Source organism: Cupressus sempervirens, chromosome 7 (genome assembly GCF_028749045.1).
Source record: "Cupressus sempervirens isolate cs-2001-9-10 chromosome 7, ASM2874904v1, whole genome shotgun sequence".
In the NCBI taxonomy this organism is placed as follows: domain Eukaryota; kingdom Viridiplantae; phylum Streptophyta; class Pinopsida; order Cupressales; family Cupressaceae; genus Cupressus; species Cupressus sempervirens.
The window spans coordinates 326,774,351-326,793,084 of record NC_143124.1 but is presented as its reverse complement, the minus strand read 5'-3'; the positions used below and the strand labels follow the sequence as shown (position 1 = coordinate 326,793,084).

At 36.7% G+C, this 18,734-nt stretch overlaps 1 protein-coding gene across 3 annotated transcripts in view; it reads left to right on the top strand.

The window, feature by feature from the left end:
• The window catches only part of LOC149546742 (protein GID8 homolog), an 82,564-nt gene that overhangs the window by 16,214 nt on the left and 47,616 nt on the right, over positions 1–18,734 (top strand). For 2 of the 3 annotated variants that reach the window (XM_089791337.1, XM_089791336.1), the window contains 2 exons: positions 12,183–12,342; positions 12,905–13,011. In XM_089791337.1, coding sequence (XP_089647463.1) covers positions 12,183–12,342; positions 12,905–13,011 — 267 coding nt within the window. The remainder of the gene's footprint in view (positions 1–12,182; positions 12,343–12,904; positions 13,012–18,734) is intronic. The other variant, XM_089791338.1, reaches the window with a different exon arrangement.

Genomic DNA, 18,734 nt, shown 5'->3' with positions numbered 1-18,734 from the left:
CATTTTCTGCCGCAAGGGCTTCAACTAGGTCATGTGTTCTTCTTGTTCTTAAATGCTTAATCATGCATTTATGTTATTAAAATGGATGATTAACTGAGTACTCTTTAATGCCTTTTAAACTTGTGACCACTTCCATTCATTTCACTTCAGTATTTGTATTATTGGTTGAATGGAAAGAACCAGCTTGAATTAAAGAATCTTTAAAATTTTGGAAGAAGGTTCTCCCTAGCCAGATTAGCTTTCTTCTTAGAAGCCTCATCAAAGTAGACTTTAAAAGCCCACTGGTGGTAGTTTTCAAAATCATATTTTATTTCATACACAATAATTAACTCCTGCCCCTTGAATGCAGAATTTATTTACTGACTATTAATAAATTATATATAACTATTGCTATAATAAAATAAACATAAGCTATATTAATTTATAATTCTATAATGATATAGTTAAAATATTATATTGATATTCATTGGCATCTTTTAGATACATGTATTCAAGATATCTCTACTGTTTGGAAAACAACAGCATTAGATTTTGGCTTTAAATACCTGTCACAACATTTAACCTGAAATTGCTTAAAAATGTAAAATGAAAATAAAGTGCGGACTGTCCCTACTTTTATGAATGTTTTGAGAGACAATTTGGTCATGGAGGCTTAAGATTTTTAACTATATTTTTTCATGCCTCTAGCAGTTATTTTTTATTGCTTCTCAGTTAACAATGAGAAAGTTATTTTCTGCTTTGTTTGAGTTTACTATATTTTGTACGAGAAGATAGTAAAAAGTTTACTTGTATTTGGGTTGGTTAATAAAAATAAATTGAGGCTACAATAGGGTGGTGGTCTGAGAGGGTGAATGGAATGGCTTGTACACATTCCCCCTCACCATCTTTGGTAAAAGAGAAAAATTCTTTGTTCACATAGAATCTATCTAGCCTACTGTAAATCCTTTTGGGTCCTTTTTGGAAGTTAGTCCATGTAAACCAGATTCCCTTATGTTCAAATCTATTGCCAGCAAGGGGGTCAAATAGTTGAAATTTACTTATAAGTTTATTCCAAAAGAACCTTTCCTCCTGCTTCCGTTCAACTCTATGTCCTGATTTGTCCTGTTGCCTTTCTACTATATTGAAATGTCCAACCAGAATCCGGGGATATCTTTTAGATGGCTCATCCAGCTCCATAGTTTTGCCCTACTACAACTATCATTTGGAGCATATATAGAACATGATCCAACCTCTTTACCTTGACAGTTGAGGATAATCCAAACATTCCTATTACAAGGGGAAACACCCCATTCCACAACATGTTTGGACCATTTGGGACCAATTAGGATAGCTGCTCCACCCCTACCTTTATCATGATTAGTGAATATTGGCGTGACATTCCTCCAAATGCACGTAAGAGCGATATCCAACTGAAAACCAGAGGCTTTGATCTCTTCCAACAAGAGAAAATCAACATCAGCATGTGCTCTCAGGAGCCTCTTAATCACATATTTCCTATCTGGAGTTTCTAATCCTCTTACATTCCAAGACATAAATTTGGCAGCCATTAGGAGATGGGATTGGGCTCAAAACTCACAACAACATCTATGCTTTTGAAAAACTTAGGAAGCTTACTCTTCTGGATCTTATTAGGTTTCATAGATGCGATGGAGTTTGGAGGTCTACCCCTCTTCTTGGAACCAGTCTGCTCATCATCATCCTTGGCACTACCTTCCACACTAACTTCCTCACTGTTTCCTAGAGAACTTCTCCTAGGTTTTCTGATTTTCTTGTTTGCCTTGAATATAAAGGATTCTCCTTCAATCTCTTCATCCATCTGGTTGGATTGGCTCTTGTCCTTATCCCCATAATCTACAGGTTCCATATTATCACCATCCTTAGGATCAGGAACATGGATAGCTGATGCTAATCTAGCAGGTTGAGTGTGTTTCATTGGGTCATGAATTGAGGATCTCAGGGTGGAAGTTGGGATGACAACCATGTCAAAATTGTGAAGTTTATCCTCTACTTCAAAGGTGTTCTTGCTGCTTTCAAGTCTTTTATCTGAACTACCCTCCTTTAAAGTAAATACATTGTCAGGGGGATAAAAATTCCCATTAATATCCATATTTAGATTCTCTAATTGACCATCTAAAGAAGAGGAGGGCCTAGGGTTCCCAGCCAATAAGGCATCAACTTCTTTGGGAGGAGGAAGAACCGAGGGGATTTGATCCCTATTCCTGAATTTATGTCCAGAGACTTTTTTAATTATCTCAAGCACTATCTGTTGAGCGTTCATGGTACGATGCTATGGCTTAGGAGTAACTAATCCCAGTGAGGAGGGTCTGGTTTGGAAATCGATATGTCTAAAGGAGTTTCCTTGGACTGAGTAAGGGTTTCCCTACTCGGGGCCTTAAAGGCTGCACATAGAGAGTCTAGTTTTGCACAGAATTTTTTTGACATGGGAGCGGGGTCAACTATGAGAGAGGGCATCGCAACTTTCTGCGTGTTACCACCAGGCGGGTCCTACAATCCAGGTTTTTGATTGTGTCTCTTTAGGATAGGGTGTAATGAGGCAGGAGTAATAATGCCCTTTGACATAGGAGCACGGTTAACCTTGAGAGAGGGCACCACAATTTTCTGTGTATTACCCCTAGGTGGGTCCTGCAATCCAAGTTTCTGATTGCATCTCTTTAGGATAGGATAATCTTTCCTAATGTGCCCCTCTTTTTTGCTCTGAATCTCTCACTATTAGAAGAGGATGAAGTTAATTCTGCAATATTTTTGGTGAGGTGGTATAATCTTTGTGTTGTTCAGCACCCTGATGCCAACAACAGATGGAATACCATGATTGATAGTTGGAATAATCTTTTTCAAACCATAGGAAAGAAAAAGGCCAAAGACTCTAGGAAATTGGAGATGGCATTACATGAGATCCTAATAGATGCAAAGGTTGTGCTACAGAATGATCCCTGCAACCCCAAAGCTCTTGATGAGCTTGTGAGTGCTAGGGATTCTTTAAGAAAAGTACAAAATCATAGGATTCAAGGTGCTAAGACTAGAGCTAGGATTAACTGGTTGGGGAATGGCGATAAGGGCTTCAAGTACTTTTCCTACTGTTGAAGTGTAAAGAGGCAAGGGACAAGATTGAAGTAATCCTGGAGGGAGGTAGAACCCTTTCAAATCAAAATGAGATTCTTAATGCCTTTGCACAATTCTATGCATAGCTATTCACCTATGAAGATAATGGAACTATAATGGAGGAGGAGAGAAAGAGGATTAGTCATCTTAGAAAACCTCATCACCTGTTGGGAAGCCATGGAGTGGGCCAAGCAGTCAGATCAAAGTTCAGCTATGTTCCTAATTGACTATGAAAAGGCCTATGATAGAGTGGAGTGGAAGTTTATAGGGATGATGTTGGAAAGTCTTGGATTCCAGAATTCTTTGTCAAAATGGTATTTGTACTCATGAGAGATGTCACGACAATGGTTGAAATTAGTGGTTCTAGGTCCAAAGATTTTCCCTTGTCAATATCCATACAACAAGGTTGTCGTTTGGCCCCTTCCCTATTTGTGATGGCTGCAGATTGCTTACATTATATCCTCAGAGATGATGATCTCTCTTCCAAAGTGAAGGGAATCCTACTACCTAATGAAATAGAGATTTCAAATATCCAGTTTGCGGATGACATTGCCCTACTTATTCAGCTATCTGAAGCGAATGTGGAAAACCTCATCACCAAATTGGATATCTTTTGTAAAGCATCAGGTAGCAAAATATCTATATCCAAGTCAATTATGTGGGGTGGGAAGAGATCCCTCCTAACTGGTATAGCAGATTTGGTATTTCTTGGGGGGGGGGGGGGGGGTTCCCAATCACATAGTCCGGTATCTTCGGATAGCCTTTTCGGTCTCTCCCAATCTTAATAAAATGTGGAACTGGGTCAAAAATTAAATTGAGAAGAAGTTTTTGATATGGAATAATAACTACCTCTCCGTGGTTGGCAGGGTTTAGGTCTGTCTGAAGATCCTTTAAGCCTATACTGTCTATTACTCTTCGGGTTGGCTTTTTAACCAAGCCTAGATCAATTATGTCCAACAAATCATTAGAAATTTTGTCTAGTCAGATGGCAGAGGTTCTAAGAAGAATCATGCAGTAAGATGGGAATGGTGTGCTGGAAGGAAAGAAATTGTAGGTTTGGGATTGAAAGATCTTAGGTGGCAAGGGTGTGCATTGGCAGTTAAAGGGTTTGCCAAAGCAACTCAAGGGGAAGAACTGTGGAAGGTGTTGATTAGGAACAATATTAGTAGGTGCTCCTCAAGAAGGGAAACATGGAAAAATATGCATATACACGACCTCATTTCTGGTAGATGGAAAATCAAAGTAGGTGGATTTGATGTATTTATAGTTATTTGGAAAGGGTGGGAATAGATTAGGCACCAAATTTCAGGATCTAAACTAATCGATGACTGCTTCAAACTTTGTGGTGAGAGATCCCCTTGGTGGAATTTGGAAAGAAATGACAAACCCCTTGCCTTACTTCAAGGTTGCTCAACAAGACTACGGTGTAGACAAGGAATCTCTAAGTTCAGTGATCTTGTTAGCAATGGAGGCTTGATCCCTTGGGAGAAATTGTCTCTCATATATATGTTGCCCCTTACCCAAAAAAGAACCTACTCCATCTTAAAAGAAGCCTAGGTCCAAGCTAGAGTGTCTTTCGATTGTGGTTCTGGCATTGACAAACTTCCACTTCTCAAATGGCCTGATGGCTCTCCCTTAGCATTCAGAATTGCCAAGTTTGTGTATGGCCTCCTTTCTGACTCAGATGTTATCTTTTTGCATCTCGATGATAAGTGGAACAACACCCTTGAGCAATCCTTATGGGTCAAATGTTTCCATTCTTTGTGGCATAGCTCAATAGAGCCTAAAATACAATGCTTTATTTGGAGGGTTTTGCTGCATCGACTGTAATGTTCCCTTTTGGGACATTAGAAATATTGCTACATAGACTGTAATGTTCCCTTTTGGGACATTAGAAATATTGAAGTCTTATTTTATATAATATTAAAATTGACATTGAGACATAGACTCATAATATTAAAGGGTCAATTTAATGTTTTAAAAATGACAAAGGTCAAGAATAAGACGAATTATCAGAGAGAAGTTGAAAAGTCACAAGGGAATAGGACGAAGGCCAGAGGGGAGTCGAAGAATCTTAGTTTGTGTATTAAAAAGGGAAAGAGGCTCATTGCTGGTTAGGTTTGATTTATGATTCAGTTCAATTTTCTCTCTTTGAGAGTTTTCAGAAAGCTTCAACTTTCAGCTATTTTGAGGACGTAGCCCCTTATGCTGGCAGACAGTGGACACAAACCCATTGTCCTGGGAAACATCATTTCAGGTGTTTCATTCGTGCTTATAGGTTCTTATTCTTGCATTCCGATCTGACTGTTAAATTTGTATTTAGGATTGGGTTTTTGTATTGCTGTTGTATAATGCAATAAGGTATTTACATAGTTGTATGGAAGTTTCTGGTTTTAACATTATAAGTTTGTAATGCATTTCTATATGCTTGAAAATCTTGAATATTATTCTAAAAGGAACTGGTTATTAATTTGTGAAGAATTTTTTGGTTTAAACATCGTATTGTATTCCATTTGCCTATATCTAAGTTTGAATATTATAATTAAGAATCTGGTTAAACATCTGTCGGCTATTGTACTGGATTCATTTGTGCTGGAATACATCTACAAGGTTTTAGTTCTGATTATTTTATTTATAAGAGAAATCAACAAATATCCGTTTAGGGGATATTACAGTGGTATCAGAGCTTCGAGCCTGCCATCCTATCAGGTACAATCGGAATGCTAGTCAATAACAACTTTTTAGGTTTTCAAAGAGTTTTTTTAAAAACAGGTTTAAAAAATCTATAGGCACAAGCAAGAGTTCATAGGATTGGCTAGAAACGTGATATTCTAGTAGTGTGTTGGAAATGGGTCAAAGTATAGAGAAAAGTTTGTTTCAATGACTCTACACTCAGAATTAAGTCTATGGAGTGTGAGTAGGTTTCTATGATTTTTAATACAGTGGTACCCTCTTCCTACTTACAGTTCAGAAATTGTGATTCCGGAACTGGTGTATTTCATATTTCAGTGTGGAGAGTTTTGGCAGCGACAGGAAGAAGATAATATTGGTTACTCTTCAAGACACATGTCCAGGTTGGTTAGCGTTTGAGTTTGGAATAAGAAGTAAGAAGATTATGTGTTAGCAAGAGCAATTTTGTTTATGGTTGATTCAAACTCCTATACCCTTCTAGATGAGATTCCATAGCTAGGTTGAGCTGGACACAAAATGTGAGCAGATCGCATTAAAGCGCCGGTATCTGAAGACTGGATTTGTGGAGGAGGAAGTCAATCTCAGCCAACTCACGCAAGGTATAGCAACTAGTCAGTTCTGAGATTCACCAGTTACTATAGTTGGGTATGATAGTGAGCTGAAGATGTGCTTCCCCCATCATTTCCTAGGCCACGATAGCAAAGTGATTGCAATTGCAAGAAGTCTAGAAGGCACGACAGAGAATCTATAGTGGAGGAATCCAGGGAAGAAGATACAAAGTTATCAGCAGCCATGCTGGAGTATTTGGGATGAAGGTGGAATACATCCATCATTGTAGTACTAAACAGAGGACCACCTTATCAATTCACGTCAACAAGTCACAGGCAGCTTCTTTTCTTAGTGTAGTTGTGAAGGTCAACTTGCTAAATACTAAAGTTCTTTGAAGAAAGAGGAAGGTGAAAATCTCTGAAAGGAAGAACTCCAAGCAACAACAAAGGGAAGGCAGATGAGATTGTTTGGGTGTATCTCCACAATACCGACGACAAAATTAGACGATTGAGATAGATGTGATGGGAATTCCAAACGCCGTTTTTGTAAAACTTCTTCCATTTCAGAATTCATAAAGTACAGGTGCTGAAATTGGTATATGTGTTGATATCAACACTTCTAACTATTAAACATTGATAGTTTAATATTCATTGAGGGAGTTTTCAGCCCCATTGATAAAGCTAGTATTCGTTTAATAAATATCAAACTTGATATATGTGCTGGAATCACAAATAATTCAATTCGAGATTTTTCTTGTTCCAATAGAATGTGAATATGAAATTGTGTGGATGCAGAAGGGATTAACAACTTAAGATCATACTAAGCACGGAAGTTCTGTATGACAGACTTTGGGGCATGAATTTTGTAATTAACACCTTCTCTGCACCAGCTATACACCTAGACATGAATTGTATTAGGAGTTAATCGACATGTCAAGAATAAGGGTGATTGAAGGTCCCTTGGCCAAGACGGGCATGGCCCAATATAGAGTAATAACATCATTGAAAAGTCATTCTTGCACTTAGTCGGGTAACTATAACATCAGCAAATATAAGCACAGGCTTTCCTAGTACTTACCACAGTCATATTAGGAAAGGTGCGAACAATGATAGTTAAGGAAGAGTCGAGCTGAAGGCCATGTGATTTCCAGGCAAGGGCGTAAGACAGGATGGTAAGACAAGACTTCATGACTGGGTCGAAAGTGAAGAGAAGAGGAGACCATACATGATAGGCCTGTTGTAACGTTGTTGACAGATACAGGTAATGCACAACATTGGATATGGCTATAGAAGTAGAGCCAGTGATTGGAATCATGGTGAAGGCCAAAAGGGAGTTGTGGTAGTCATGGGTGAGGTAAGAATTGCCATAGGATATTCCATAATTGCGTGAAGGGTGGAGCAAGTGCAGTCGGGTTTGTGGTTACCCCCAACAATCATAGGCGGTACTGGGATATTTACCAATTTGCAAGTTATCACAATGTGAAGTGCTCCACCATCAAATTCAAGAAATATATTCTTCAATAGGACTGGACAGATATCAGCAAAGAACAGTTTGTATCTGGAAGTGCAGATGAGAAAATGGCTGAGAGGGTTGAAAATGCAAGAGAATGGAGAGCACAATTGTGATAAAAACATATTGAGTTGTTGCCAATAATACAATGCCAACAACTAAGAAGTGGAAACATTTCTGAATGTTCTTTTTCTCCGCTTACAGGAGAGAGAGATCAACCTCTTGATTTGGAGGAAGGAGTTGCTTACAATAGATGTCCATCAAAAGAATTCATTTCAGATTTGGAAACTTCAACTGATAAGAGGAAGAGGTTTGAGGTACCAAACAAGGCACAGATTGAAACTAGAGACTTAATAAAAAATGACCATTCAATCCTAGAAGTTGATTTAACTGGGAAAGTTAACCCTCCGGGCCTTGACAATGGCTTAATCCTAATGAAAGAACGTTCTTCTACTTTACATCTGTATGTGCCGAAATCATAAGATATAAGAACAGAAATACTCGACATTTTCAAGGAGTATCAAAAACTTCCTACCAGAATTCAAAATGTTTTACCATTTAGTGATAAAGTGGATTTTCATTTGGAGCAACAAAATAAAATTGATGTGGTGAAAAGAAAGTACTTGGATGTGGTTCAGGGTCTCGTTGCAAAGGACCAGCACAAAGGTATGTATGAAGAATTTCCAGCGGACCAAAAAAGGATCGTAAAAAGGAAGATCAGGCAACTATCATTGATTTGCAGCCGTTTCGTGACCACAAAGAAGATGTTAAACAGGGTGCAAGCTTCTATGTTGGCGATTTGAAAGTTAGCTTGGTCGAGTAGAGTAATGAAGTAGACTGCACACAAGGTAATAATAGTTTGGGACCTTGGTATCATGAACCATATATTCATGATATTTTGAGCATGAATTTAGAAGAACAACCTAAGATGACATTGCAAGACAATGAACAGTTTCAGCAGAGAGAATGAAATACATGCCTTACAGAATCAACTGAACGTTAGTGAAGACATGGTTGTGGCATCCTTGGTGTAGTATGACAGTATCCACGAGTTGGTTGAGGAGCTCTACAGGAAGGTCCCAAGGGTAGGGGAAGGTGATTGGCTTGTGGCCAATTTACTGAAGGTCAAAACAACCCACGAGACTGTGAAATCAGATTACTTATATCTGTTGTCCGACAGGGATTATATTCTTAAGGTCGCTGAGATTTATGCAGCATAGTCAAATAAGGAAAAGGATGAGATTGAGGATCTCAATGGGATGCTTAAGTATGTTCGGGAGGCAATGAGTGAAACTCGATTTTCTCTATAGGGAGTAGAAAATCAAATCAAGCTCTTGGAACACTCTCGGGAACATGAGAATAGAATGAGGCAAGAGTTCTTCCAGGAAGTCATTGACGAACTTGAGAGCATTTAGTGAATGTATGACTTGGATGGTTGCCCCAAACGGTTAAGTAGCAAAACTTCAGAACACCTTCCACTTGTTGACAACCCTTTGTTTGAAGTTTTTGCTGATTGGACGTCTGACAATCCTCTTTTTAAGTTAAATGAGGGATCATCTCTCATTTGCTACGAAGAGGAAGAGTTTGATTTCAGGCTTTGGGATCTTGGCTCAAATCCTAGCAGTGAACCGAGATCTCAGCTTGGGAATGATGAATCAACTTTTGTTGCTTATCATTTGATCAGTCCCAACATTTTTTCCGATTTCACCTCATTCAAGAGTTGGGTGAATTTTTTTCATCAGCCTCTAAACAACTCTTGGTGGAGTATTTATTTGAGGTTTGTGGATAGGTTCTTAGCATCTGTCATATTCATAGCACCTATGCTTTTGGGAATTCTCTAAGTTTATGCCAACAATATGAATTTTGATGTCCATGGGATGGTGGTTTCAGCTTTTGAGCTACTCATTTCTTACATCATCCATTTAGGTCAGGTCTTCACATTCTACTGGATTATACATGGACCCTGGATATATTTTTATCTCATCATAGCAGCGAGGCAGCATAATAGAATTTGGGATCCAGGTGTTGGCAGATTGTATCTGCGATTGGATGAGGATTTTTTTGTGGTCCTATTCAGTTTGAGATTGAATATGGTGACGATCAGTGTTGATCAGTTTACAGGGATCCGGTTGAGAGGTGGATTGCAGAGGGTCATTTGGCTTTATAGTGTGGCCAGAATTGTTTTCAGTTTGGACTACTGCACTGCCTGTAGACTCATATGGGATTCTGGTACTTATTGCTTGTGGACAAGCAATTTTAAGGAGGGGGGATTTGTAATGTTCCCTTTTGGGACATTAGAAATATTGAAATCTTATTTTATATAATATGTAAATTGACATTGAGACATAGACCCATAATATTAAAAGGTCAATTTAATGTTTTAAAAAGGACAAAGGTCAAGAAGGAATAAGATGAATTATCAGAGAAAAGTTGAATAGTCACAAGAGAATAGGACGAAGGCTTGAGGGGAGTCAAAGAGTCTTAGTTTGTGTATTAAAAAGGGAAAGAGGCTCATTGCTGGTTTGGCTTGATTTAGATTCAGTTCAGTTTTCTCTCTTTGAGAGTTTTCAGAAAGCTTCAACTTTCAGCTAGTTTGAGGATGTAGCCCCTCGTGCTGGCAAACAATGGACACAAACCCATTGTCTTGGGAAATGTCATTTTAGGTGTTTCATTCGCACTTACAGGTTTTTATTCTAGCATTCCAATCTGACTATTAAATCTGTATTTAGGATTGGGTTTTGTACTGGTTATTGTATTGCTGTTGTATAATGCAATAATGTATTTATGGAGTTGTATGGAAGTTTCTAGTTTTAACATTATAAGTTTGTGATGCATTTCTATATGCTTGAAAATTCTGAATATTATTTTGAAGGGAACTGGTTTTTAATTTGTGAAGAATCTTCTGGTTTAAACATCGTATCATATTCCATTTGCCTATATCTGAGTTTGAATATTATAATTAAGAAGAAGCCGGTTAAACATCTGTCGGCTATTGTACTGGATTCATTTGTGCTGGAATACATCTGCAAGGTTTTAGTTCTGATTATTTTATTTATAAAAGAAATCAGCAAATATCCGGTTAGGGGATATTACATAGACTCCCTATGATTAAAGCCAATAGGGACCCCCATCCATGCTCAATCAGAGTCAGCTTCCCGAGTCAATAGATCATATCTTTTCTGATTGTCCTTTTGCCAAGGGTGTCTGGAGCTTGTTTGATATCTCAATTGGACACCATATCTTCCATTTTGTATTTGGCTTTATACCTGATCTCTCTAAACAGTTTAATACCCTTTGGGCCACTTTCTCTTCTCTACTGGTTTGGCATTTGTGTACTTAGAAATGAGGATATATTCAAGAGTAGACATAGGGTTCTTACTGGGTCTCTTCGGAGACTCATTATTAAACATATTTGTTTGAAGGTCTCTATTAGCTTCAAGGTCAAAGGAAAGCAATTCTGTAGACATTAAATAATGTGCTGACATACTAAAGAATGAAGGGTTGACATTTGAGATCCAGTCGAAGGAGAGCGAAGCAGAAGATTGCACCTTGAAAGAAATGCTGGACCAGATTGTCAGGAGGAAGAGGATTGAAGCTAACACAAGCCCTGTTGCTGATACTCCAAGTGGTTCCAAGCCCAATGTTTAGTATCCATCTGGTGCACAAGCTGAACCTGCTGTTCCAGCACCTATACGGGCTGTTCCAAGACTGAACTCCATAGATACCAATCATGGAGATGATGTTATCACAGCTGGCGATATAATTAACAGAATGATGCCGAATAATGGAGCAAAGGAAGCTACTATCCTTGTTCAGAATTCTGCAGAGATCAGAGCAGGGAGGCGCCCTATAATTGTTGTCAGCCCATTCCCCAGGCCCCCTGCTATTCCAGTGGCTGCCCTCCTGAACAACCTGAATACTATTATCAGAGAAGGGGATCTGCAGCTCAAGTGGGCTGATGGCCCACTACCATGGGTTTCATGTATGAAAGAGTAGATACTAATGATGCTTCTTTTCTTTTTGATTAGTATTCTCATATTTTTGCTGTTGGCCTGATCTTGATGATCTGAACAGGCCCAGATCCGGGTTGAACCTGCTTTTATTCTGATTCGATAATACTTTGATACTTAGCTCGATGAAACTGTAGTAAACTATCTTGTGTTGCTTTATGTTTAATAGAAAAAAAAAAAAGGTTTACTAGTTGATAAGATTGTTATTAGTTTCAAATGTGGTTATTGAATTTCATTCACCTTGCATTTATTTTAACTAATTCTACCGTTTCCAGTTAAATATTTATGACATTTTTTGTGCAGTCCACTTCTAAGGAGGTAATAACCAAGGAGGAATGGGAGAAGAAGCTAAATAGTGTAAAGATTAGAAAAGAAGATATGAACAAATTGGTGATGAACTTTCTTGTTACAGAGGGCTATGTTGAAGCAGCTGAGAGGTTCTGTATGGAGTCAGGGACAGAACGTATCCGCTACTGGTCATTATTAATTTTTTTCCTGCCATTTTGATTTATGGGAGTAAGGTAGGTGAGTCTAAGTTTGTTACTTGGTGAAGGATAGGTTTTGTTACTTTGTGGTTCCTTCAATGTGTAATTATTGTCAGCCACTTTTACTATGTTGTGTCGCATTTTGACTAGTTTATTTAACTTAAGGAAAACTATTAAATAATACTGCTCTTATTGCCAATGGAAGCTTTGAAACTGTTTGATTAATTAGTTTTCAATGGATGTTAATTTTTCTTTGAGCATTTTGTAGTCTATCATATGTTTTTGACCACAGAGTTACATTGAATGGGTTTAAAAAGATATATGATGAGAAATTGAGTTTATTTCACTCCACAGAGGTATGACATTGAATGGCTTATGATGAGAAAATGAGTTTATTTTACACCACAGAATAATAATATTGACTGGGTTATGATTAGAAAATGAGTTTATTTCACATCACAGATTATAATATTGAATGGGTTATGATGAGATAATGAGTTTATTTCCCTTAACGATCTTGTATTCCTTATCTGCAAATAGCAGAAATAGATCTTGCAACAATAACTGATCGAATGGCTGTGCGAAGGGCAGTTCAGTCAGGAAATGTGCAGGATGCTATTGAAAAAGTCAATGACTTGAATCCAGAGGTCAGTTTATTGAATTGTTTTCCCTTTTGCATATTACTTGGAAGAAAATCCAGCATGTGTATTTTGCTTTTAGTGCTTCAGTCACGTGTTTATTTGCACCTTATTGGTTGCACTCATAAGCATTTTGACGGAGAAATTTTAAAAGTACATTTTTGTAGATTCCTTTTTATTACTTTGCATGTTCAAATTGACTTGTTTGTTTGATAAATCTGAATCCCGTATCAGAATGGATCTACATATATAGAGAGCAAAAAGTTGTTGTTTTGGAAAATAATGTGGACGTGATGCATAGATTAGTGCATAGTTTGGTCCTTATTTTATATTAATCACAAGATGATGTTTTTTTGCAATTGCGTGAATATCTTGCTGGACAGGGAAATGGAGTTTTGAATCTTTATCAAACACCTATAAGATATCTGGGCAAAAGCAAATTGCTTTCTCAAATTAGTAAATCCATTAATCATCCATAGACAAAAGTTATATAATTCTATTCTGTGTGCATTGAAATTTGCACATTGAAAACAGATTATATGGTCTGTTTATTAATGTGTTTTTTTTGACAACACATGCAATATAACTGTTATTTTTTTCTTTATTTTTTAACTATATTTGCCTAGTTCCTTAAACTTCCTGGGCATGTTTCTTTTTTATGGCTGCAAGGTTGGTTTTTTTCCTTTAAAAAAGTTTCTTTCTGTCATTACAGTTGTGGTTTAAGATATAGTTGAGTTCTTATGGAAAAGGTTTTAGTTAGTGTATGTTCATGTTTCATATGTAAGTCATTTAAGTTGGGAAAGCAAAGAGTCTTAATTTGACAATATATAGTTTTAAGGACGATTCTCTTAAAGTAAATTGAGAGGAATATCATGCCTTTATGATAAATTTAACCATAGCAAAAGGTTATATATTATTAATTATTAATTGAGGGTAAAAAGGTATTGGTAATAAACATGTCATAGAGTTCAGCAGTTGTTGTTATCCTGTGCAATGTTGGTTAGGCCCTGAAAATAAACGTACGAGATGCTTGTTTTCTATGGTTCCACATATTTCTATTTCCTCTTATGGAATAAATTTTTCCGCATATGTTGTTGGTGTCAAGTTTTGGAAATAATACTACAGAGAATACTATTGTTTTACGGGACCCTCAACCTTTTTGCCTTTGGGCCCCCAACTTGTAATGTCCCCTTTTTGGATTAGACTAGCCTATATTTTGCCCTAGAATAACAAATTAATTAAAAATAAGGAACACAATATAGTTAGAGATATAACTTAAACAATTTAAAATTAAAAGCAATATAGATCCTTGTTGAGTTCTTGAAATCATGTTAGACAACTATTGAAGGCACAAAATTAATTATTACTACTATGGAAAAAAATAATATATATTCATAACCAGATTAATCATATAACATATATAATTTATGATTCGGGTTCAACTATAATGGAGCTTGGATAAGGAGACATGATAGTGTGTCCAAAGGGATCCTTTACACTGGACCAAGGGTGGATATACCATCCCTCTTTGGCTCACTTGGACTTCCACCATGCATCCATTCTGAGGTGGTGTACCTAATGAAGAATCCTATAGCTGTTCTCCCCGTCATGCCACCCTTATTCACACTCCTATGATTGAGATTCCCTTGAATCTATCCGAACAATTAACTCATGTAGAAGTTGGAGGGGGAACTACAATATGATGCCCAAAGTGATCCTCTAGCCTAGGCCCAAGACGAACCCTCTTGGCCTCATGTGGCCTTCCCCCAGCCATATGAGGTGGCGTACCTAGTGAGGAAGCCTATAGCTGTTCCCTCCTTGTATTCCCTTCCTCACCTTGACATGGTTGATTGTTGCTATTTGGAAATTCACATTATTGCTTATAACTAGCATATATGATGTTATGCTCCAAATATATTATCCTATATTAATATCTAAGGAATTGTATAGTTTAACATTATATTGCTGCATATATTAGGCATACATATTTAAACATTCATTGATGCTTACAACAATAAACAAGAATATTATTGCCCACGAATCAATTGCAACTTCAGACCTGATCGTGATTGCTGATATGAGATCATTGATGCTTTTTGATGTCTTTCCTTAATTGATGCTTGAATTTTTAATATAGACTGATGTAATTGATGGAAGAATTGATTGTTGGTCTATTTGCTTGATTTCCAATTGCCGTTTGATTGGTGATTGAATGATTTCCCAAGTCTTTTGATTTGATAATTTGATAAATACATTAGTGAATGATGATTGAATGAATGTGGAATCCATAGATTGATGAGTGATGATTGAGTGAGTGCTATTTTGTTGTATTGGTGAATGATGATAGACAAGTGATCCTTGAATGTTCCGGTTGATTTCTCCTTTGTTGATGAAAGGGTCACCACCTTTCATACAAGTTGAGTCACCACTTTTCATTGATGCCTTTGAGAATAATATATTTTCCTAAAATTCATATCCTTTGGATGTCCTCCTCAAATGGAACCTTCTCCCCTTTATATCTTTCAATGTGAGGCAGTAGAGTCACACCTCTTCATCATGTTTTCCCTTGGCAATGGCCATAACCTTTCATAATTACCACCCTTTGAAAGAGTCACAATCTTTCATCATTTGTGCCCTTTGAGAGAATTACAACCTTTCATAATTACCACTCTTTTGAAAGAGTCGCAATCCTTTATCATTGCTGCCATCTGAAAGAGTCACAACCTTCCATACTTACCATCCTTTTGAAGAGTCATAATCCATCATCACTTCTTCCCTTTGAAACTCACAACCTTTTGCAATTACCACCCTTTAGAATAGAACAACCCTTCCTAACTTTTGCCTTTGTTTTATTCTCCATTAATTTCTTCTTGATTCACACCTTCCCCCTTTTCTTCCTCCTCTCCTTTCAAATGAAGTTCTCTTCTTAGTCTTTACCTTGTCTTCTTTCTTGTTTGTCTCTTGCTTTTGTTTCTTCTCTGTCACCGATTGGTGCTTCTGCTTTGGCCGGCTCTTCTCTTTGTATGCTTAGTCCCATAAACCGTGTTGGTTTTTTCGTGGACATTAATAATATTATCTTATCTTATCTTATCTCTCTTTTATATTTTATGTTAGAGGGAATCGCAACTTCTTATTTCATGCCTCTTGACCATTCACTAAAATTAACTAAATTTTAATTATTTTATATTCCAATTTATCCTTTTATAAGTTTAATTTTAATATTATATTTATTCTCATATATTTTAATTTTATTGCCATTGTTTATTATTAGATTCTATTTCAAAATGAGGACATTATGCAATGTAATGTTGGCTCTACATCTAATTCGAAAAATGTAGATAAGCATCTTGAACTATTATAAAATGTTTGCTCTTATCACTAACACTGTTGCCACAACTGTCCACTTTGATATAATATTATATTTATATATGATGAGCTTCGCAGTAATTATATGTTGTGGATCTAACTGATAACTGATAGGAGTGACTAGATGGCTATGACTGATATGCTCCTTAGTTCTATGCAATAGAGATTGAACAATATCGCTTATAGCAATAGGATTCCTAAGGAGTTGGAAGGCTGCAATAATATAAATAATATTCTAAATCTGAATTATTTATTTCTGTACTTGGGTCCCTCTCCTAGTTTAAATGGTTTGCAATTACGTTAAGTTATATATATATATATATATATATATATATATATATATAGATATAACCTTTTCAAATGAGTTTGACAAGTTCGGCAATGGCTCCAATAAACAGATATAATTTTGAAATTTCAAATGGTCAAAGCTTTGAGTTCCTTACTAACTTGAATAGATTGGAATCTAGTCGTATCTGCAATAAATGTTTTCTGTTACATTTAATCTTCTCTTCTCGAAATGCAGTCCAGTCCGTGACTTGGAGTACTGAGGCTGACATTCTTATCTTTGTCCCTGATTTCTCCTTTCCTGAGAATGTCTTCCACGATATTTGATTTCCTCCTCTTTACCAGCTGTCTATGTTCTCTAGTCTCCCTTCATCTGCTGGTGTGTACTCACAGAGTGCTCTAGTTCGTTGTATTATAGTTTCTATAACTACAGATTAATACTGATCACTACAACTCCCCTTCTTTTGCAGAGTGTCTATCACTTCATTCGTAAACTTAATAGTGGATGTATATTAGCTGACATGGCTTGCTTTCAGATGTTCCCTGGCTGATTCGTTTCAAGTGTTCCTGTCTAATTTCCTTACTCCTGTGCAATCTGCAACTCTAACTCGGTACCCTAAAAACATTCTCCGATCTCCCTCTGAAGATCTTCCATATTATTTTAATAGGCCTCAAGGATGAAGGATTTCATTTATCCTTACTAAAGATCACGCTGGTTCGTAATTGAAATATATCGCTTCTATACTAACATTCTGGATTAGTAATCATTTTGTTGTGATGATATTATGGTTAGTATTTGTAATATTATATTCTTTCGTTTTCGTTATTATATTGATGATCTAGATAAATTACATTATTATTTATTATTATTAAATAGATCATAATTTATAGATTATATACTATTTCTTTCATTAGGATATTAATAATAAATTATATATTATAATTTATTATTAATATTTCAATTATTAAATTCATTTATTATTAGATCTTATTAGGGAGGGGACATGACAGTCCGCCCATCCAAAATTGCATGTCCTCAAGCAATGAATTTTGAACATGTATGCTGTTTACTCCCAAATCTTCAACCCAATGATCCTGAAATGACAATATAAAATTTGAGATTAGAACTGCAATTTATGAATACAAACTTATCAATGAAAAGATTGTAATACCTAATTTAAATAAAAATAATTCAACTTGGAGTAAAGATAAGACAGATCTATATCATGCCACTTCCATGCTCCTTGATATGTGTTGCTTTGTCCTTTGTTGAGTCCTTATGGGTAAACTTTATCATTTCTCAAGCAAGATCTTATGTCTATCCCCTTTTTTGATACATTTGTAATCTTTTAAGGGAGATAAAATCTCGTCGTCCTAGGCCTGTCTAGATATCCTTTTTTTTGGACTATCCATCTCTATTTAATCCTTAGGAGCGAATTTGTCAGGCCTCTGAAGTTATATTCTCTACTTTGTAATGGGGTGCCTTAGCGGTTCTCCCTTGACTGCTACTATGACAGGGTGCCCTCAGCGGTTCTCCCTCTTTTACAACGTAGTAGGGTGCCCTCACTACAGTTCTCCCTTCACTGTTGCTATAATGGGGTGCCCTTCGTGATTCTCCCTTTATTGCAGCCTGGGTCTCTTCTACAATAGGGTGCCCTAGTGGTTCTCCCTTAATCATAGAGTAGTAGGGTCCCCTTGTAGTGGTTCTCCCTAACATGCTCCTATAATTGGGTGCCTTAGCAATTCTCCCTTAATTGCAGCCTTGGGAAGGTGCTAACAATAGGGTGCCCTTGTAGTTCTCCCTAATTGACAGTGCAGTAGGATAACCTTGTAACGGTCTTGCTTGCTACTATAATAGGGTACCCTCACTATTCTCCCTTAATTGCCACTCTTTCCATTGATTTAAATTAAATATTAAATTTCTATTAATAATCATGAAAATATTTACATATATGTATTGTTTTAACATTTACACCACCTGATTAGGGTACGGCTATGGTTGAACTTCCTCGAAGTTCCAATGTTTTCGTATTCCCATATTCTACTTAGATATTGTTGAGATTCTCTTGATCAAACTTATG